Raw genomic sequence first — 22,014 nt, forward strand, 5'->3', positions numbered from 1 at the left:
TGAGTTCTGCGTAAAATGGGATTGGTAGAATAAACCATGAGGCTGCACCGTAACACAGGGGCTATGTAAGTCCGGCTGTGAGCGTTAAGGCCCCTCAACCCATGGTATGCTAGTGTGGTGCCCACAGCCTAATTGCATGGACCACCATTCGTGGGTCACACGGTCTTTTTATGGCCGCATGAGTGAGAATGAGGTGACAATGTGAAAACATCGACATTAAAATACTTCAAACAAAGTAATTGCATTACACACATGTAATCAGATCATGGATAGGCAGATGTGATTTTAAAAGGACACACGAGCATGCATGAAGCGCATTTTGAAAATGCTAAAAGGTGTGATGAAGTCACAAGCTAATTAATAAGAGTGTCGTCTGCATGGTATGGAGCTTGTCAACATTAACTATGGGAAGACTTGCAAACTGCTATCACAATGTTCTTTAAAAAAAAAATGAATTGTGCTCCCTCTGAGATTTTTCCAAGCGAAAATCCCTCTGAACGCCTCAAAGCACGGGAAAGGATTTAGGCACACGTTTAAGAAGGGGGGAAAAAAACGACTTGCGAAATAGCTTCTCTACAGTAAACACACATAGGAACTTGTTCAACACCCTTTTCTGCAGCTGGCGAACAGCTGTTTCCTTTTATTTTCTATGGATAAATGGAGCGAACGCTCCCTTGAAGAGGGCCAGAATATGAACCGTGCGCAGCTAATAACAGCTGAAAGGTTATTAAACCGAAGGTTTTCCCCTCTCTTTAAAACCAGAAATGATCATCAGGTTCTGGCAATCAGACCATGGTGCCCCCCCCCCCCGCAGAGATTGCCAAATCACTAAGCAATGTTTGCCTGGGCAGCACAAAATCTCATAAAGTGCTGAACGGCGCAATGCAACGCTATGCAAACATGTGTTCACACAATCTAACTGCCATATAACGCCTGTGCTCATGGTATCTTGTTTATCAGGACACAAAAAAGGGACAATTAGGACAATCGTCAGAATGTCTACAGGGCTAGGGGCTTTCACGCTTCACCATGGTGAGGGCAGAAGCAATGCTATGTGCATCTTCGTTTGGCTTTGTGTTGGCCAGTCATGGCCTCTCACTCATTCTCACACTTCCCTTGATGGGCCTGTATGTCTCGGCCCGATACAGAGTGCGCGGGTAAGGAACACACGCAGACCTTTGCTGGAGATAATGTGGCCAAGATCTGAGGCACCTGATCCAAAACTATACTTTTTGTGTGCAATTTCTGGGCATTTGAGAGCTAGAAGCATAGGAAAGATATGGGGTCTACTGGCATTGCAGCGGGACCGTCCTGCAAAATTGAGTGCTTGTGAACATGGCGTTCATGAAAAGGCTACAAACGCTGCCAGCTGCATTTCTTGGTGGCTGCTTTTCCACTGCCACACTGGCTTTGCTTGCGACCCCTGTGAAATAATACTAAGCATGTCATATGTTTGCATTAGATCCAAGTGACGAATTGCCTCCAACTGTGTCCGGTGACATATCAAGGGGATAATTCATGAGCACTTAAAATATGCCAGAACAAGCAACATTTCCCTAACTGCCACCTCGGCGCCATCCCAGGATTCTCTCTCAGGGATAACTAACCACCACTCAACTAGACAGGACCTTTAGGTTTCTTAAATACACAGTCCATGTACTCCCAAATGCTTGCTTGCTGCCAAGAATGTAGTACAGGCCTGCACACAGGCTGCCCTTCAGCATTGTGTTTGATTTCTGCAACAGTGATTTTCAGTGGCTTGACATCAATAATAGAACATCTTGTACACTGCGCGTCCATTAGCAAGTTTGGAAGGGTCCTATGATTCAATGCATTTGGGGGTGGGGGGGCGGAGTCATGGATCTACTAAAGATCACAGAAACAGGGTAACATGCCGATCTTGATTGCTCAGGTCTTAGCTCCAGCAACACTACTTGTGACACGTTTATTCTACAGGGCCCAATGGATGGGAAATATGTAGTGTATCAAAAAGCAAGCATAGAGCTCTCTGCGTTTCCAGCTCTGAGACTTTATTGGGAATGTTGGTTTTCCTTAAAAATCTGTCAGTGCACGCACCACAACACGAGACACCGCTGGCAGCAAGATGTGAATAGTTAGCTTGTGTACTTTGTCATCACTGTGTCCTCGGATGTGAATTTGCAAACACTCAATGACTATCCTGGAAAGAGGCTTCTTACAACATGCATGTGCTAAAACTACAAAGGGAAATATGCACAATCAAGAGGCATTATCATCCAAAACAAAAATCCACGTCACTTCCATATTTTGCTAGTGTGGCAGTGCCACACACACAGGAATGAACAGGCATGTTCCTTCTATGATTCTAACAGCGATAGACACGATTGATTGCTGTCTTTAGATACTAGTAGATGCTGCCACACAAAAACATGCGACCATCTAGTCCATCTACGTAACCAAGTGATTTTGAAGGAAACCAGTGGCAAAGTAATCTTATGGCCAGCTGAGACCTTCAAGAACTTTGGACCTAGCCCATATCAGAAGCAATAGGGGGTCAGTGTAACCTGATAGCTATTTGTCCGCATACAAAAAGAGAGAAGATGTGGTCTAGAGGTCAAGTTATACAATCGCATACAAAAAGAGAGAAGATGTGGTCTAGAGGTCAAGTTATACAATCGGGTTCTCTGTTTAAGGAATTCTGTGATGCTGGGGACATCACTTGTCTTCCTGAACCCCAACAACAAAAATGGAACCACTTGGAAAAAAGGATAATGCAAAGTATTCTGAGCTAGCAACACTTTACGGCTATTTAGACGTGCAGCAGTGGAAGGAGGGTGTTGACTCTGGCCATGTTTCTATTTGTTGGTATTGCCAATATTAAATCCGTCTTCACTGTGAGGAGCTTTGCTCTGGAACCCCCTTCGCCCACAAGTCATAGCCTCACAGGATTAGCGCTGAGGCAGAAACAAACATGCGTGTTCGGTAATACATAGCTCACCAACTGCACAACTGTTGAGCATTGGAAGCCTCTAGAAAGTGAACACCATTTGGATATGCTACCACAGAATGCATGGATTTCACGTCTAATGCCGGAAAGGTGATCTCTACCGGCATTCGTCATAAACAAGCCAGAAACCAATTCGGTCATGTAAACGTTTCAGGGCAGCAACAATGGACCTTGTGGGGCAGTACGACAGGTGTGTGAAATTGGTGGCTATTGTTGAGAATGTGCTCTGGGAGGCAGGCAGGTTCCCTTTGCTGAACCGCACCAGGCTTCAGCCATGCTTCTTCCGCACACGACCGCTGTATGGCGAAAATTACACAATGCAAGTGCTAAAGCCGGCTGCTTTTAAAGGAATCCACCTTGGTCTGCCCAAATAGGCAGCTGGTAAGTCCATCAGCGTGAGTGAACTCCCGGCATTGAGTATCAGATGTTTGAAGTAAGCCACAGGACTCGGGCTATCTATTGATGTGGGGCTTGGCCTGCTCTGATGAGGAAGCCAGATGCCTGCCAGAGAGGCGCTGGGAGTGGGAAGTGTGTCATCTCGTCGTATGGGGCTTTGCCGAGATTTGACCGGAGAGCCAGGGCGTTCAGTGATGTGTGTGTGCTTGAAAATGAGCGCATATGTATTTGTGTGGGCTCCTCTGTGAGTGGATGAAAGATGTTTTATACATACGCGGAAAGTACAATAGCTATGATTTTCCTGCCTGATGCAAGAAGCACATTACACTTTTGCTGCTAGATATGCAAATGTCCGCACCCATGCTTACCTAATGAACCCCTGGATTGACTGAAGAATATATACATATATACGGTTCTAACAATGTACACAACTTTAAATGACATTATACTCGCGATGTATCTTTGGCTTTGCAGAAGTAAATGTGCACATTCTACATGAGCTGAGCTGAAACGTGACCGACGTGTGTTTGTAGAGTGTGCGAATTTAAGGGGGCGCTTGAAGCCATTGCAAACGCAAATTACAGCCAGGAACATATTCATAAAGTGTATCAAACAGCAACTGTTTCCAAATTCAGAAAACGTGGATCTCGCAAGGCTGCTTGCTGCAAGGTCACATAAACTGATGACCCTTACAAGCCAGGTGCGCGTGCGCTGCCTGCCTGTGATAGATGGCACACTTTGTAAATAATCTGCAGAAGTCCAATATATTGTAAATAGCTGGTTATCTCCAAGGAATTAAATGATAGAATATGGGAGATTATATTGATAGAAATTAACATTTCTGTAATGGGGTTAAATATCTTGGCCATATCCCCCCCTATGCTCATGGTCTTTGTAACTGAGCGGGTTTTGCTTAAGCAAGAGCAATGGACATCAGGGCCGGACGTATTCCCCGAAATGGATTAAGCTTTGTAATAAGAGCCCCTGCAAAATAAATCTCTGACACTTATTGAACGAGGGTGGAGGGTACTTTGTCTGCAAACTGGCACTCGCCCACTCCTCGCCCCCCAGCAGGTGGGAAGCACCATTTTCTGGGTTTTACCTCAAGACATATAGGATTTCTAATCATAAACACTATTCTGGATGTATTTGGGCGATTAATTGGATACACTGCATTGTGGGAGGTATTACATTTCCAAGTCCTTTAGATACAACGGTTTGTCGAGGAAATGAAATCCGATTTTAGTGCACAACCCGCGGACGATAAATCACCCGTTTTACAAAGGTCGGCTTCGGGATTGTTTGGGAGACTGCAATAGAAGGGTTTAATGCATCATGTCTGTCAACAAATGCTTAGCAGCTTAAGGCAGGGCTCAGCAAGTAGTTAACAAGCATGCACGCTAAGCGAGCAACTCAACTGAACTATCGTGTCCATTTGTTGAGTTTGTGGGCAGGGCAGCTCATTGTGTTGGTGTTATTATGTAAAATATGAGAGACAGCAACAGAGCCAACCAGCAAGAATCAGTGCCTTTGTTAGAAGGAAACTAGGCCTTGGATTCATGAACCTTAACTCCAGATTCATATATAATTTGCTACGGCAAGCTAGCTTGTCACTTCCTTACCTTCCTAGCTTTCACCTGCCTTGTTAAGTGGTCTGTCCTTGGAGTCTGAGCCGGGTGAGGGAAGGAGAGGCCAAGTTTCAGCAAGAGCTGTGATTTCAATGAATGTGGATTGTGAAGCAAATGTTGGGATAGTTACTTGATCCAGTCAGTGATTTACACAGCACTGAGTGTGTTCTAGCCCAATGACCCGGACTGCAATTTTGGTGCAGTTTAAGCCACACCGGGATAGAATGTTTGACCCTTTCAAATGTATGCTTGAAACCTAGTAGGCATGGGTGCGGACTGCCTCACATGTCTGGATATTAGAGTAGTTCATTGGTCCCATGGTTAATGCATTGCTCACCACTATATAGTTTGAACTTAATTGTTATAGTTTCAATTTCAAAGGTTTGTCCATTTTACTTGTGAGGGTTATCCTCAAGAAGTGATTCACTTCCTGATGTCGATTCCATTAAGTACATAGGCATCATGTGACCTGCCCTAGCATCCCTTTTCAATGTAAAATGTGAAGCACAGGTTGTGCTATCTCCTTCACAGTGTGTGTTTTTCGTCACCCTTTCCTGTTATTAATTAAGTTTGCAAACGTTTTTTAAGTTGATCCGTCAGGAAATTGACCTCTAAATGTGCAACCATCAATTTACTTTACAATTGAAGTGTTCCTTCTCTTTGATCCTTGTGTATCTAGTTAGCTGTCCATTCCCCCTGACAGACCCCTTTCAGGGATTTAAGACGCATGGCACTGCCTGGAAGGATTTTCACTAGTCCAGTCTTCAACTCTCCTTATGCCCTGGGCGCCTTAATTATTCTTTATCATTAGCACACATGTTGCCCAGTAGCCTTTCTTGTAAGTACCCCAGATGAATTGGATATGTACAATACTCGCATTATGAAGCTGCTCACCTTTCTATTCGCCTCTGTTTTCAGTAACTTCACACATCCTTCATCTATATCTTAGTATCCAAACTTCAAATGAAAGTCAAGTATCGCAAAATATAAAAAAAGGATGTTTTATTCATTGAGGGTGTTATCTAATGAAATGAAGGCAAACAAATAGCTATGCAGGTACTTTGTGAGCATTCCAACTAAACTAATGGTCAGGTGCTGCTGTCATTTGGTAACAGTGCACAGGCAATACGACTTGTGCATCAGAAAATTACCAGGAAAAGTGAGTGTGCAATTACAGGGCGTATCATAATAATGCAAATCATCAGCTGCAAGTTGCCAGCAACTGAAGCACTGATTGTATCTAGACAGGAAGCCACATTTCTTACCAATTGTTCACTTGAAGGATAGTGAGACCCGTGTCCTGTGCCAGCTGCTTTTTCTGTTCTTCCGAAGGGTACGGGTGCTATAAGATACCAAAAAGGTGTACATTGAAAAACAATATTTCATATACTAAATTTAAACATATGTAAGCACCTAGAGACAGACCATAATTATTAATGGAATACCACATCTTGTGATTACCACAGCCACAGATGAGACAATCACATAGATTAGGGATGGGGAGAAAGGGCTACCGAGAATTTTGGTTTCACCTTGAATCTTAGTGTACACAAAATCATGATAAACTCCTTGTAACCAATTTAAATGGGAGACTGTAATGGAAGCGGAAACAGACACATTTTCCATTGAATAAGAAAGGGAACAATTCAGACCTGCAGTGCACACTGTACAATTGTTCATCAGATTACAACGAAACCAGCGAGTCGATTTCGTATGAAAGATAAGAATCCAGTATGACAAAGTCTGTGTCACTATCAAATACACAGGGTCCTAATTTACAAAGGCGTTTTTCAATGGGAAAATCCTATTGGACAACGCTTTGCAAAGCAGGCACACAATGGCCACACAATTATTTAAGTGTGCGTTGCTTAGCATTCATACTCAAAAATATCTTTCTTTAAAAAAAATTTAAAAAAAAACTTTCCTCTTCACGCTGAGCACTTTGCGATGGCCTGGCAGCTATGCAAAGTGGTGAGAAGGAACCCAGCACAACATTGCGTTATATGGGGCCGCAATTAGGTTCCAATGAGCAGGAGCTAAAACGAGCTCCTTGGTATTGGGCATCAGCTTGTAGGCAGGAGCTAGCCCTCGAGAACCAGGAGCTTGGGCATAGTGTGCTGGAAATCTAAAGTTTATATGAGATGCAAACGTGAACCTTTTGTCCATTATGCATGTGTCACAATGCTTTAAATGCCTTCTAGATGTCTTTAATGCTTCTTTATAGACATTCCCAAATACAGAAAGGGAATGTCTCATATGTATGTTTGATGGCACCAGATGGCCTTGTGAGCCAAATGTAGCGACTGATAGCCATTGGCGTCAAGCTACCCAGGCTCTCCAGGGCTAGAGGTAGGGCCTAAAAAGATCCCAGCTTCCAGCAATTTCGACCCTGTGCTGTGTCACTTCATCTTTACTTGCAATTCCGTCTCTTCCCTACTTCCCCTCCCTCCCACCTCTGATGTCCATTTTCAATGCTTTGAGACATCCTGACAGCAACGTTAAACCATAACATTATATTGCCTTTTTATCTTTATCTGCAATCCCCTCTCCCATACTTCCCATCATTCTCACCTCTGCAAAGTTAAACACTATGCAAATGAGTAACATAATATTATGTTGTCTCTTCGTCTGATACTCCCTTTCTTCCCCTACCCCCATTTCCTCTTTCCTCACCACCGTCAAAGATTTGGGGTGGCATGATCACAGTTTGAAGGTCTATATAAGTGCACAATGTAATCTATTGCGTATCTTTATCTGCTATTGCCTCTGTGCCTCACCTCTTCACTTAAAGTGACTTGAGGTGCCCTGTCAGCAGTGTTAAGCACAATACAAGTAACCAACAGAATATAAGGTTGCTCTGCTACTCCCTCTGTTCTCTTTCTTCCACGTGGAGTATACATTGACCATCAGTCAAACTAAGAATTGGGTGCAGCAACGTGACCCTAACTTCACTACCAGTGAATTTTAAGAATTGAAAGCTGCAACTTGAGTATATGTTGACTATCAGCGAATCTATACATTGAAAGCTGCATATCAGTGAGGCTAAGAGTTGAGAGCTGCAACTTGACCATATGTCGACTATCAGTGAAGCTAAGAATGTACAGCTGTAGTGTGACTTTAAGGGAACATTGGTGTGTAAAACACCGGAAATATATAAAATAAACATTTACCTGTACCTTTCAGACACACGTTTAAATGAGCATATATATATGTATCTTCTACAGGCATACAGCCCCAAAAAAGAAAATGTACTGCAATGGTCAGCTCTCTGACAAACATACATCAAATGGTGTCCAAAATAGAAGTCAATGGTCGCTGACATTTCTTACAGGAGCTGAACAAGTCCAGCCTTTCATTGAGCCATGTTCACTTCACGACAGGGAAGGGTGGAAAGTGACAACTTCTTGACTGGACAGGAATGGGGGAGGTGGAGAGGAGGGGTTAACTCATTAATTATCTACCATAGTATTGTCATACTCCTCCACAAGAATAATCATTCTGGCCTGATCGTCATTAAAAGTGGACCTACTACACTAGCAAGGCCCAAAAGCAAGAGACAGACCTCAACATTCACATCTGCTATCAAGCATCCGGTACAGCTGAGTGTCAGCGGTGTCCATTTGAAACTGACCACGGTCACATATGCCTTTGCTCCTGAAATCTGTGCTCTGCCTACAGGGCACAGGTTCGAAATCACAGCAGGGGTCCCTTATTCTTTCATTATTTGTTTCAAGGCAGATAAACTGATTATCATTGAGATGGAAAACCGTAACCTGTGTTATTTATCGAGCTATAGAATGGTCAGAAACGAAATACACATGTTATCATAATTATTATGACATGAGTCTTATTTTTCATTTCTAAGCTACTGTAACTGTTCCAGAGATGGAGGCCGGGTTGCAAGCTGCCTAGTAAAACTCAAGAAGAACCTTAACTTTCAGACAAACTGCTGTGTGGCAGTGTGCGCGAGTGTTTGAGCTTCTGAAGGAAAAATGCATGTTGCCTGTTGGCCCCCTCTGCCACGGCAGGGTTAGTCTTGGCTATATGAAGAAGGCACAGAAGGCTGCTCTGATCTGCCCGCCCACTGTCCTTTCGAACCCACGTCACCTATTAGCAGATCGACAACAAGAGAGCCCTGTGTGATGCCCCCTCTAGGAGCAAAGAAAACAAAATACACACTTGTTCATTTCTTGCTTAGTTATGCCCATCAATTCAGTGAAACACCACTGTTTAATGCCAAGGGTATTCTAGGGCTGCCATGCTCTCTAATGTGTTTTGACACATTTCATTTTTTTTGGTTGAAAAGAATTGACAATTTAAATGCCAATTCATAAAATGTGCTGATTGCAGATTTCACCCATAATATTTGGTTTTGAACTTTGATTCTATGTTATTATATTTTGATTGAGTGAACAAGGCCATATTGGGGACAGACACTAGAGCTGTATACTGTACCACACCGCATCCTCCCAAAAAACACCTGATCCCGTAGTGGCTGTAGATTCACTTTGGGGGGGTGAGGGGCAACATATTTCCAGAAAGTGTACCTTTCGAATACAGCAATGACGTATTGAGACATATTTTGATAACACGTCCAAATAGTTTTCTTTTTATCTGTGCAGGTGCCACTTCTAAGTATAACCTGCTCTTATCTGGCAAACCTTTTTATTTGTGTTGAGTATGCTAAGAAAGGTTTGGCTTCAAATCAGCATTCACACAAATTACAGCTTTTTCCGATTCCTGCGGCCATTTTATAATGATAGAAAAGTCCATATTTCGAGGAACATATTTAGAACGTCCAGTTAAAAGATTCCAGAAAATCACAAGATTATGTAACACAAACTGGGTACACTACTCTTTTTCAGAATAGCCTCAAAGTGTAGCTTGTTGTGTAGTTTCGGGGTATTCCAGGAAACATTAAGCAGTGCAGAAAAAATGTCCACAAAACCAAAATATTTCCACTTCCGCTTCAGCCCTTTGTAGTCAGTGTTTTCCCTTTTTTCAGCTTTACAAAGTGCATCCACTTCTACCTGGGATTAGAAATATAAAACATGTGTGTGTGTGTGCATGGGGTGAACTGTACATGGTTAAATGTGATTCTTATCTGGTGCGTGCTGGTTAATACCTCTATGAATTCCATGTCTAACGTGTAATGGCAGAGGATTAAATGTCACGAGATATCATCATGAAGGCCGTCACTGCTGCAAGCTTTTTTGTTTAACCATACACAGGAGCATTGTTCACATAAGCATTGCAATATTCGTTGGATTAGATTTCATGTGTGTCATTGCATTAGATACTGTCTGAGCGCAATATGGGCAATTCAAATATTAACCTGTGGAGGCTTCTGGGTTTAGTCATCATTGTTATAAGGATATATTGTGTGAACATAATTTTATTTAAAATACCCAAAACAACACACATGAAACAGACTGCCAATCATTTCATCTTTGCTCTCTGATGCAGCCAAACCAATATTAACAATACCCACACACATATATTAATACAGAATATCCTGTATTTACACACATAAAAACATTCTTATAATAACCTTCAGTGGAAGGGAAATGATTATGTTACAAACCAACAAATGGCTGAAACTCACCTGTCATGCTTACCAATGTAAACATCACTCCCCACCCTCCCCACCACAGACTACTCATGTTGTCACAAACGACAAAAGAATGGCATATGACATCACCAATTGTATCATCTATGAGATAAACGCATCATGCCCAATTGATATTTCTCAAAGTACATACTTGCAACCATTACCCAAACAGAATGCACCTATCCACAGTCGCCGTAGGGCATGGTCTGAGCCCACTAGTGACATTAGTCCTGACAACTGTGCACAGTCTGCACTGTGTACAGGGCATTGCCTACAAACAGGTCCTGTGCTTACTACCAATCTTCATTATAACCATAGGGCATGGTCGCTGTGTTTGGGCATGGTCTCATTTCAGAGGGTTTAGGTCTACTTGCTCGAAAATATTTCACCTTTTACAATTTGCCCTGTTTTCTTTTGTTTGTTTTTTTGGTCAAATATGCGGGGTGAGACCCCCTGGAACCCCCCCACCCATCTTAACCTGTTCCCCTACCCCTCCCCATATATTTATTTTATTTAATTTGACGGAAAAAACGATCAAAGAAATTCAGTCAAATGTTTTTCGATCAAATATGCATGCCTTTCAGAGAACCCATCCCCTCTTTAACATAGGATTTACGGATTAAAAGTTCATGTATGCCTTGATTCTTGGGAGATTTACAGTATATGAAAACATTTGAAAATCATAAATGTAATTCTTTAGCTCTTGTCTTGACAGCAATCCAGTGCATGGAATTCCAAGTGCTACATGCTACTGACACACACTCATTTGATTAGTAACAGTGGTGACTTCTGTTAAAGTCTCTTCATGAGTCTTGTTTCGAAGTGTAGAAAGGTCTCTATCAAGGTTTTCTGTGCGGCGGGTCTGGCCGAGGCTTAGCCCCCATTGAACGGGGGCTCTGCCAGAGCTCCCTTTGACTTTCCCGACCGGATTCCCTCTCCCTCCAATGTAAATGAAAAGTGCGCCAGTAGATGCGACTATCCCCCATGATTAAAATCACATAATCAGATCAAGATATTTATAATGATGTGCTTTGTTGTATAGTTGAAAGTGCATTTTATAATTGTCTTGCATTATTTGAATTGGTATATTTTGTGAAAGATCATATTTCTGATCATAACACAAATAAATAAAAATAAACACATTGCTTGATTTTGACAACATTTTATATTGCAGTATTGCCATTAGAACATTTTCATAAAATGAATACATTACAATCATGTATTTCTGCCAAAGGAACAGAGGGATTGGAATGCGTGTTGATCTATTTTGTTTTGATTTCACTCTTCTATTTGAATATCTTTAATTTAGTCGATTTTTCGACAGAACATTAATTATATTAAATACAACTTTTAAAATTGATTTTACTCATTTTCACTCCAGGTATAAGAACAAAACACGGTCGCTTTGTTAGGCCACGTCTTTAATTACATGATGCCTCCATCTTTTTAAAGGTCCTTAGCTACTTGGGATTCTGAGCTTTCCCCAGACACTTCCTAGGCCACAACCGGAAATGTAGCTTTTTTGACACATTTGAGACCTCCACAGCGGTGTCCACTGAAGAGAAAACCATTCTATTCTTGCCCCTACCAGTTATTCATCGAAACACCTCCGACACCACGTGTAGTAACTTGTCCCAAAAAACGGCCACTTTTATCAATTCCTTTAGCAACACATTGATCAGTACTCTATGGAAAAGCCCTTTTAAAAAGTCTGATTTGCAGTCAAACATTTGTACAGTGTGCAATTTGGCTATGTGGGCTTACGTCCAGTAATCCTGGAGCCCACACTCCAGTTGACTGTGAGGGTGCGGCTATGCTCACAAAGTACTTTGTGTTTTCGGTCTGCAGAGGTCTCCGTGTATTCTTCTGTTTTATTTATTGGACATTTGTAAGGCGCCTATACACAAGTGGTTTAAGGCGCATTCCAATATCTGGGGAGCACAGGAATTGGGGGTGGGGAGTCCTTGCCCCTCTTTCATGACATTGCCGGCCAGCTGCTGCCCCGAGAGAGCTATCAGGCTGTCAATGCATGTAGAAGAAAGTGACCGACCCAGGGAACGCCCCTCCTGGACCTAAAATACTTCTTTCAAACTGCCTTTGTCCTCAGCAATGCCACTCCAATGGCCAGGAGTTTAATGGCTGCAGCAGGTACTGTGAAAGGTTTAGCGTTGGCCTGCTCAAAATTCTAAGCTCTGGTTAATCAAGAGAGTTTGATGTTCAGATGTTGTGAACAATAACCGTAACAATAAGTGTACCTTTACCAAACAGTAAATATAACCATGTAGGTTTATCACAAGGGCTGAACATAAAACAGGACAGATTATAAAAATTGTGTAATAATCACCCATTCCTGGCATTAAACCGCTTATCATGTTACATCCAGGTACTTGAACTCGGCCTTGTATAATGTGCACAGGAATGCAAAATGGAGTGCTAAAATTGCCAGGATTTACAAACAAAAAATATTTTACAGCTTCATTTCCATATATTTTAGAGCAACAGGGGTATCAATGAAGTAACAATGTTAAACGACAAAAGTGTGAAGTGGTTTGTTTGCACTATTAGCTTTGGCAAGCTTTAGAATGTGCATATTAAGCAGCTACTTTGCATGTAGATTATCACTGTGAAGCCGAACATAAAACATTTACCTCTGTTTTTTAAATGGCTTCCTCCCAATGGTCCAGGCACACATGTATGTAGATCAACAGAGATCTTTGTGCAACCTGTATCTATATATGAGAATTCTGGGAAAGCTCTCTATGCCTTTAAGTGATAAACCACGAGTACCATAAAGTGGGTAATAATAACATCTGTTTACAATGCAGTGAAGATGGCACTCGCTATGCTATGGCCCAACGGTGTAGTCCTTGCACCAGATAGCCTCTATGCCTTTGTCCCTGCAGGCACTAGAAAGTCCTTCGGAGGCCATGTTGACTTCTATGTTGGAGCCTCAAAATGCACAGAACAGTCCCTGGATCTCCAAATGTGATCCCTCATAAATTCCTATGGGAGATTTAGAGGCTGCAGAACCGCCTCCGCGTTTGGCATAGGTCGGAGAGGTGCCAATGGCTCTGTCTGAAAAAAATACATTTAAAATAAAATGTGTTTGTTTGAAAGAATGTGTTTGGGTTAGGCAGGGCGGTAAAGACATATGACAAAACTGGGGCAACACAGACTTATATTGTTGAGACAGATCAGATGATTTGCCTTAGGCATTAGCAGCATACAAGGGTACACTGCAGGAATAAATTGTTGGGATGGAATGCATGACTACATTTGGACACTAGCAGTAGGAAAGGGGAGCAGCACTGGGCATATATTGTTGGGACAGACTACATGATTTGCCTCAGGCGTAGCCAGCACAAATGGAACCAACAACAGAATATATTCTTCAAAGAGGCCTCCTTTTATTTGGGCACCAGCATCATGAGCTTGTTCTACATAGTCAGCGATGACATATATTGTTGGCCACCAGCATCATGAAAATGTGATTTACAGGGCAATGCTGGCATATACCGTTGAGCCAGGCATCATGATTTGCTTTGGCCTCAAGCAGCATGAAAGGGGGCCAACGCTGCAAATATTGTTTGTTTCCACATGTTTTGCTTTGTGTTCATGAGCATGAAAGGTGTTATACCCGCCAGAGTCTGTTGGGTTCACATGCAAAAAGCACAACTCAAAAAAGCTAATCTGAAAATAGTTTAAACAACAGTGTGCCTCAAACCAGCTAACAATAAACAATAATGATCATTTCCACTGTGGAGACCCGCTAGGACCCTCCCTCTTTGCCTCTTTATCCAGATAAACCAAGGCATGTTCGATGAAAGAGATTCTTGGGAGTACCCACTTTTCCACTCCCCAATCACCTCCCATGCCCCTCATCCCCAATAAGGCAGCAGCATGAGCATCTGTGTGGCTCAGTGCCAGAATTAAAGTGAACGGGGCACTTGCATGCAAGCCAGATCTCTGATCCTAATTCCAACTGTCAATGAAGCAAAACTGTACTTTAGGTAAGAAAATCAGTGGGGTAAATGTATTTGAGCATGGTAATATGCAGTGCAGTGACATTATGAAGGTTGCTATTATGAATGTTATGAATGATAGTAATATAAAGGTGCTGTTTGTAGAGGCACTTCTATGCTGTAATGTAATGTATTTAGAGGCCATATAATCCGTAGTGGGCACAACTAGGATGAACATGTTTTTGTACAGCGGCAATGCTGGCATACATTACTGAGACTAGCCTCATGAATTCCTTTGAGCCCAAGAAGATGGCTGATGACTTCCTTCATTGAGCAGACATTGGTAGAAATGCAATCCCTCAACCCCCCCCCCCACCCGCCCCTCCACAACAAATCAGGACTTGTACCATTGTTTGCAATACCCTCCCCAACCGGTGGTGAGCCAAGGGACACCTTAGTGAGGAGGGTTTCAAAGGTAGGGAGGAGGAGGATCCTAAGAGAGAGAGATGGGGGAAAGTCATAAGCAATTGCAGTGGACAAAGAGGAAACATTGACAGTAAATTGCAGTAAAAAAAAGTACAAAACACAGGGTTTTAAGGCAGGGGGAGTCACATAGATGGTGGGTTGGGAGGAAGGGAAAAGTCGTATGAGCAGGGGCAAAAGAGGCAAAAGGGAGAAAAAAGAAAAGCACAGAGATAAAATGTGGACAAACAAGCATGAAAAAGACCCGTTTTAAACTGCAGTGAGGGCGAGGAGACACCTTGAGGAAGAGAGGGGAGGCAGTAGCAGTCAAAGGAGTAAGGGAAAAAGAGTGAAAAGGTAGGAAAGAAATGGGGACAAAATGTTGATAAAAAAGCACAAAGGTTTTGAATACAGGGTGGAGGCAGAGCCACACAGAGGGTGGATTGGGAGGCAGGAAACAGCCACGGGAGCAGTGCAAAAAGAGGGGGAAAGGCAGCAACAACAAAAACAGAGAAACGGTTTTCGTTTCTATCCTTCCCTCCCCTGCCTCCCCTATTCAACTGGCCCCTAACATGATTTGTATCTCCTTTTGATGCATTTGGTGTGCCATAAATGTATTGTATTCTCACACACTTTGTGTCGTACTAAAGGAATCGTCAATAATCACTAGTCACAGACTGGCTAGCTAGTCGTTGGGGGTCACTGTGAGAAATATAACTGTACAGTTGAGGTTATCCAATATATTGTTGGCTCTGTGTCTGGTGTAAACATACTTTTAGCAGCCCAAGGTTCTTTGCTTCATAATTAGAACACTAGAAGTAGAGTAGCACACATTAAAAAGAGAAGAACAATGCTTAGGTTTCAATTTGAATTAGGTCGATAGCTAATCTTTTTGAAACTCCTTAACAGAACTACTAATTTGCCAATGGAAACCTAATTTGCCAAGTCCGTCAATGGAAAATAGCAATTGGAAGGTTTGGCCACTCAGTCCCCCAGGTCAGTGGACGTCGCTAATCTTTCAACAAAACAAATAAGTTTGATAAGTACCCCTGTCCAGCCTAACCTCTCTTCCCCATCCCTTTTCCCACATTGGCCCCTTGCGTGGAATATTCTTTTGAAAAGGGTGCAACACAAAGGGACTTTCCTGCACACTCGCTCATCGGGGAGTCTAGTCAGCCTTGTGCATCAGGCTTTGTATTCTGTGCTGAGGAAGTCATGTAGGATTTCTGCACAGAGCACTGCCTGCCAATGCACTGGTCATTGCAAAGGCCGGATCAACATTGCACCACTCTCACACAAAAATGACCAGCACCCGTGCACTTTATGTAATCCGGGACTCAGGCTTCTGAAAGGGCTCAGCCTATTTTTACCATAGAGTATGGGGTGTTGCCTGAGGGCTCTTCGAGCAGCATAACAGCCGCAATCATGGTAGCCAGAAAGCAAGCATCAACAACACAATACTTATTTAGTCACTCTCTAAAAGAAGTCTATAAAGTTCACTGTTTTGTAATATCTGTAACCGTCTGAAGCCGGGTTTGCTTATGTCCCTATTTTAGATCCTGTGCTTCATGTGATCTGGCAAGTGATGCAAGAAAGACTGTGGCCAATTCCATATAAAAGGCACTAATTGCAAAGATGCCTCTGGCTACTAGAAATGAGAGCCCTGTCTCTGCAAAGCAATTTTCAATTATTCAGGACTTTATTTAAAAATAGACAAGACTGGGCGAATTACACATCAGAATAATGTTTAGTCACTGCGAAAACAACAGCAGAAGTGTTTGGCAACAGGATTCCTAAGTACAGTGCGGCGTGTTTCAGGTCACCTGATTCCTATTTTTCAGCCTCGTTGTTAGCTCAGCGTAGCAGAAACTTTCAATTTCATGAAAAATCTATAATTGCCATAATCACATGAAAGCCATGACTTCATGCAGCTAATCCCCCCTCAGCAAAAGTTCACAATGAGGTGGGCCTTTTAACTGAAACCCAATAGGCTCCAAATATCTTAAATACTCTCCCTCTAAATCAATCAGAGCTTGCTGTGTGGCGGGTGAGTAGCACTGCCCCGGCGAACAAAAACATGACTCGACAAAGGGCCAACATGCCGAAAGGCTGCGTGTCAACTGACTGTAACAGAATTAAACACATACAATAACACTCCAACTTGGAATACTGTGACATCATAGTTGGACAGAACAGAATATGAAGCTGGTAAGTATATATCAATCAAATGGATGTGTGAAGCGTAAAAGCTACATCTTAACACTGCGCTAATGGATCAAGTAGTAGGCCCCCGAGCAAGGCTGATGGCAAAGGCAGCATTGTAGACATTGGCGAAAGGAGGCGCATTACAAATTGTCTGCGTCTGAAGAAATATAGAGTTCATGTTTTTTTTTTAAAGTTCTTGTGACTAGTAGTTTGCTCCTGTGCAAACATTCTTTCTCCGGCGACTGTAATGCAATAGTGCCAATTGTTTGCTGTGGGGTGCACGTTGATGTGCACAGTCACAGGTACACTAACAACCAGTAACTGAAACACAATCCCAAAGCTGTTTGCCACACAGTCCTTATCAATGCAGCCACTTTGCACTATCGGCGCCCATCTCACCATTGTCCAGTGAGCGGGGACTGCAGACATTTATTTTGCTGTGTACATTAGCTTGTACTATCATCTCTTAAAAGCTTAATTATTTGCAAACAATTGATCAAGCCTGAAATCCGAGAAAGGATGGGCCTGGGCCGCTGGGAGATCTGCAATGCATTAGGAGCGCAAACAAAATTACCCTTAGATCTTACAATAAGGATTAACGATTGGGACGTTATGTAGGCCGCGGCAGTAGCTGTAATGCTCCTCCTGGAGTGCTTTCCATTTGATCTGCATTAACACCTCCAGAATGACTGAGAGCCATAAAGCAGTGATTATGTATGGGAAAGCTGACCCTCCTTCCCAGAATCAATGCGGTGGCGGCGGCAGCGCACGTGTGTTAGGAGAACCCGCGCGGGCCTTCCTGTCAAGGTTGGGCTCGAGGCGTGGAAGCAAACGAGGGAAAAGGGACGCGTAAGGCGAGGGAAGATGGCGGCAGGCCGCGCCGCAAGGCACGCCGGGAGAAAGGGGCTCACTGGCGGGGCAACACGAAACCGCGGCCTAGGCCTCTTCCAGGTTGACCAATGGCATGTGCAGATATGCACTTATTTTGGTGACTGCGAACCCCCCTCCCTAGTCGAGTGATGCACATGGCCCCCCGAGCGGGTTGCCCTGAATAACTCAAGAAATTGAGGAACTTGCCAAAGGGTTAAACATCAGTTTGCGAGTCACGAAGAAAGAAAGGGGCGGCGCGAACGCTTCACTTTACAAAACAAGTTCTCTTCGTGCTCGCGCCTTTGCAACTTATTGGGCGTCTTTCTTCTTGGCAAGATCGTCGTGTTGTGACATTTCCGGGCTCAGGTGAATAACGACGGGCGCCTATCAGCGGCGCAAACGCAGAATGGACTGTACCCGCCGGTGGAGAGCGCCCAACCTCCTCGCAATGATGGGCCACGTCCAATGTTCTCCTTTCATCGAGTGCGCCCCGCCCTCTGCACTTGGGCAGGCCAAGACAGTGAGGCGCATTTCTGCTAATCTTACCAGCCCTGCTGACCAGTATCAATAACGTTTCCTCCCTCGCTGCCTTGCCCGCTGTAAAAGCCCATTGCGGTGGGTTCGAGAGAAATGGCCCTGCGCGGCGCTAGCTGCCGAGATAATGAAAGGCTAAGCCGCCCTCCCTCCAGATGAGTCATTTTCTGGGACATGGCTGCCAAGCAAAAGTGCAAGGCGGCCACGACAAAGCGCCTCCTCGAGACGCACTTTAAAGGCAAAACGCTTCGTGCTGCAAAGAAAGGAAGCAGCTCAGAGCAAAGCGTGTGTGCACGGCCCCGTTGCAGTGCCACATTAAACAAGGCACACGGAGCAGTCGGAATAGATCTGACACAGGGAGTTAGGGCAGCGGTCCAATATATCCCTTATCAAGGCGACGTTCTGTTGCTTGGCTGACTGTGTTGGTAGAACTATTTCGGAAGTTCTTTTATCCCTTTTCCGCCGGCTGCCTCCTCCACATTTTACTTTAATGCATTAATATAAACTGACCTTGAACGCGACTCTGGCATGCGATGGAGAGATACTCCCCGAACGCCTGACATAAGCGCTCAAATACATTGTAACCTTCAGGATCCCGCGGCCATTTCGCAGGAAAACTTTCCCAGCCCTTGCCCATAACGCCCAATCCATCATGGCGATTCTACGCTTGGGTTTGCCGCTGGCCCCCATCCTGGGAAATCTGGGAGGGCTGCACGCAAGCATAGTTTCATCATTTGAATGACCAAGGAGACTGTCACGTTTTTCGATTGCTAGCTTTACCAAAAGCAAGGCCCAAACTGTACATGCAGGGTATTTTGCAGCTACGATTCTGTACTCGCTTAGACACCAACTCAAGCGCTGTGGCCTTGTCCTGCAATTTTATGAATTAGTTTTAGCGTTTCAGTGAATGCTTTTCTTGTCCCCTGACTGGCCACTATCAAAGATCCTCTTTGTGCCGGCCATTTGCATTACAAAAGCAGTGCATGTCGGGGTCTAAGAACATAGCCTGAATTCACAGCAGCCAAGCCATATATTTTCACACATGCAGGAACAAGAGGACTGGCTATGGGGTGGCTGCACCAGCCGCGCTGCCAGAAAACCCCAAAGCTTCTTCGGTTAAGTCAGACGAATTTGGCCCGCTCTTTGAATTTTCAAATATATGTATAATTTCACGCTGCGCTGTATAAATCCACTTTTAGTCGCCCCATGCAGCTTGCTGTATGCACCCATCGTATTTCAACTCTGAAACGCTATCGCCGAACCACCATGAATACTTAGCTCAAATACACACCATTTTTGAAAGGTGGCATAACACTAGTAACCCCCGCCTCGCTTGTCCCATTATCTATATGCCACCTGTCCATTTACCCAACCATCCAAAGGAATTATTCCTGCGGCATTGCCATCAGAATCAGTTTTTCGGGGGTTACCCGCATCCATACATTGCTGCCACTGTTGGAATTCACAATGTTTTGAAAGTTTAGTGGGCAACATGGGCAGAGGGTGTGCTCAGGAATGGCTTCTGCATTGCTTGCTATGCCAGGTCACATTCTAGCAACAGCTTCTTATGCAATGTTGCCCGTTAGTGATGTAGCTTTTCGTTGAAACATGACTACGCTAGGAAACCATGCCTCTAGTCGAACATCACTAAGGGCTGCAGTATGAGACGGCGGATCCAAGTAAAAAATCTCATGACTGTACACTAGGAAACCATGCCTCTAGTGGAACATCACTATGGGGTGCAGTATGAGGCGGCGGATCCAAGTAAAACATCTCATGACTGTACACTAGGAAACCATGCCTCTAGTCGAACATCACTATGGGGTGCAGTATGAGGCGGCGGATCCAAGTAAAACATCTCATGACTGTACACTAGGAAACCATGCCTCTAGTGGAAGATCACTATGGGGTGCAGTATGAGGCGGCGGATCCAAGTAAAACATCTCATGACTGTACACTAGGAAACCATGCCTCTAGTGGAAGATCACTATGGGGTGCAGTATGAGCCGGCGGATCCAAGTAAAACATCTCATGACTGTACACTAGGAAACCATGCCTCTAGTGGAAGATCACTATGGGGTGCAGTATGAGGCGGCGGATCCAAGTAAAAGATCTCATGACTGTACACTAGGAAACCATGCCTCTAGTGGAACATCACTATGGGGTGCAGTATGAGACGGCGGATCCAAGTAAAACATCTCATGACTGTACACTAGGAAACCATGCCTCTAGTCGAACATCACTAAGGGCTGCAGTATGAGACGGCGGATCCAAGTAAAACATCTCATGACTTTACACTAGGAAACCATGCCTCTAGTGGAACATCACTATGGGGTGCAGTATGAGGCGGCGGATCCAAGTAAAACATCTGATGACTGTACACTAGGAAACCATGCCTATAGTGGAACATCACTATGGGGTGCAGTATGAGGCGGCGGATCCAAGTAAAACATCTGATGACTGTACACTAGGAAACCATACCTCTAGTGGAACATCACTATGGGGGGCAGTATGAGGCGGCGGATCCAAGTAAAACATCTCATGACTGTACACTAGGAAACCATGCCTCTAGTGGAACATCACTATGGGGTGCAGTATGAGGCGGAGGATCCAAGTAAAACATCTCATGACTGTACACTAGGAAACCATGCCTCTAGTGGAACATCACTATGGGGTGCAGTATGAGACGGCGGATCCAAGTAAAACATCTCATGACTGTACACTAGGAAACCATGCCTCTAGTGGAACATCACTATGGGGTGCAGTATGAGGCGGCGGATCCAAGTAAAACATCTCATGACTGTACACTAGGAAACCATGCCTCTAGTAGAACATCACTATGGGGTGCAGTATGAGACGCGATTGAAGTAAAATATCTCATTATGATTTGGGATTGCATGTGACATTTACTGCGTGGGTACTTTCTACGTACTCCATGTAATACGTATTGATTCGGTGTGACTTGCACTTATAATTAGGTGGTATTTGAAGATTAAAAGACCACATGGTACTGTTTTCACCACCACACTCAAAACGCAATCCACAATGTATACTCTGCTTTTTTCACTGGCACTAGGACCACATATATAGCAAAGCCATTCCAGTTTGCACCAGTTGAATGGTGTTCTCGTAAAATGACTCAATGACGTGGATCACACCCTAGAAGACTGAATATATGGGTGACGTGTGGGTAGCGCAACCTAGCTTCGCTTGCTTGTTGCCTTAAATGTAAGCGTGCTTATCAAAGGCCAAGCACCATTGTGTTAAATATTCGGTTTATACCACTATGTTTAGAGCCTCTTTGCAGTAATGAACCTCTAAAACGTTCTGGCATTGATGTGTTGAGCTTCTGATACGCGT

The 22,014-nt window shown here is 43.8% G+C and overlaps 1 protein-coding gene across 3 annotated transcripts in view; it reads right to left on the reverse strand.

The window, feature by feature from the left end:
* The window catches only part of MEIS1 (Meis homeobox 1), a 181,724-nt gene that overhangs the window by 28,110 nt on the left and 131,600 nt on the right, over positions 1-22,014 (reverse strand). For all 3 annotated transcript variants that reach the window (XM_069608156.1, XM_069608157.1, XM_069608155.1), the window contains exon 9: positions 6,276-6,352. In XM_069608156.1, the coding sequence (XP_069464257.1) occupies positions 6,276-6,352 (77 nt within the window). The remainder of the gene's footprint in view (positions 1-6,275; positions 6,353-22,014) is intronic.

This window comes from Ambystoma mexicanum, chromosome 4q, assembly GCF_040938575.1.
Source record: "Ambystoma mexicanum isolate Mex_15411 chromosome 4q, UKY_AmexF1_1, whole genome shotgun sequence".
In the NCBI taxonomy this organism is placed as follows: Eukaryota; Metazoa; Chordata; class Amphibia; order Caudata; family Ambystomatidae; genus Ambystoma; species Ambystoma mexicanum.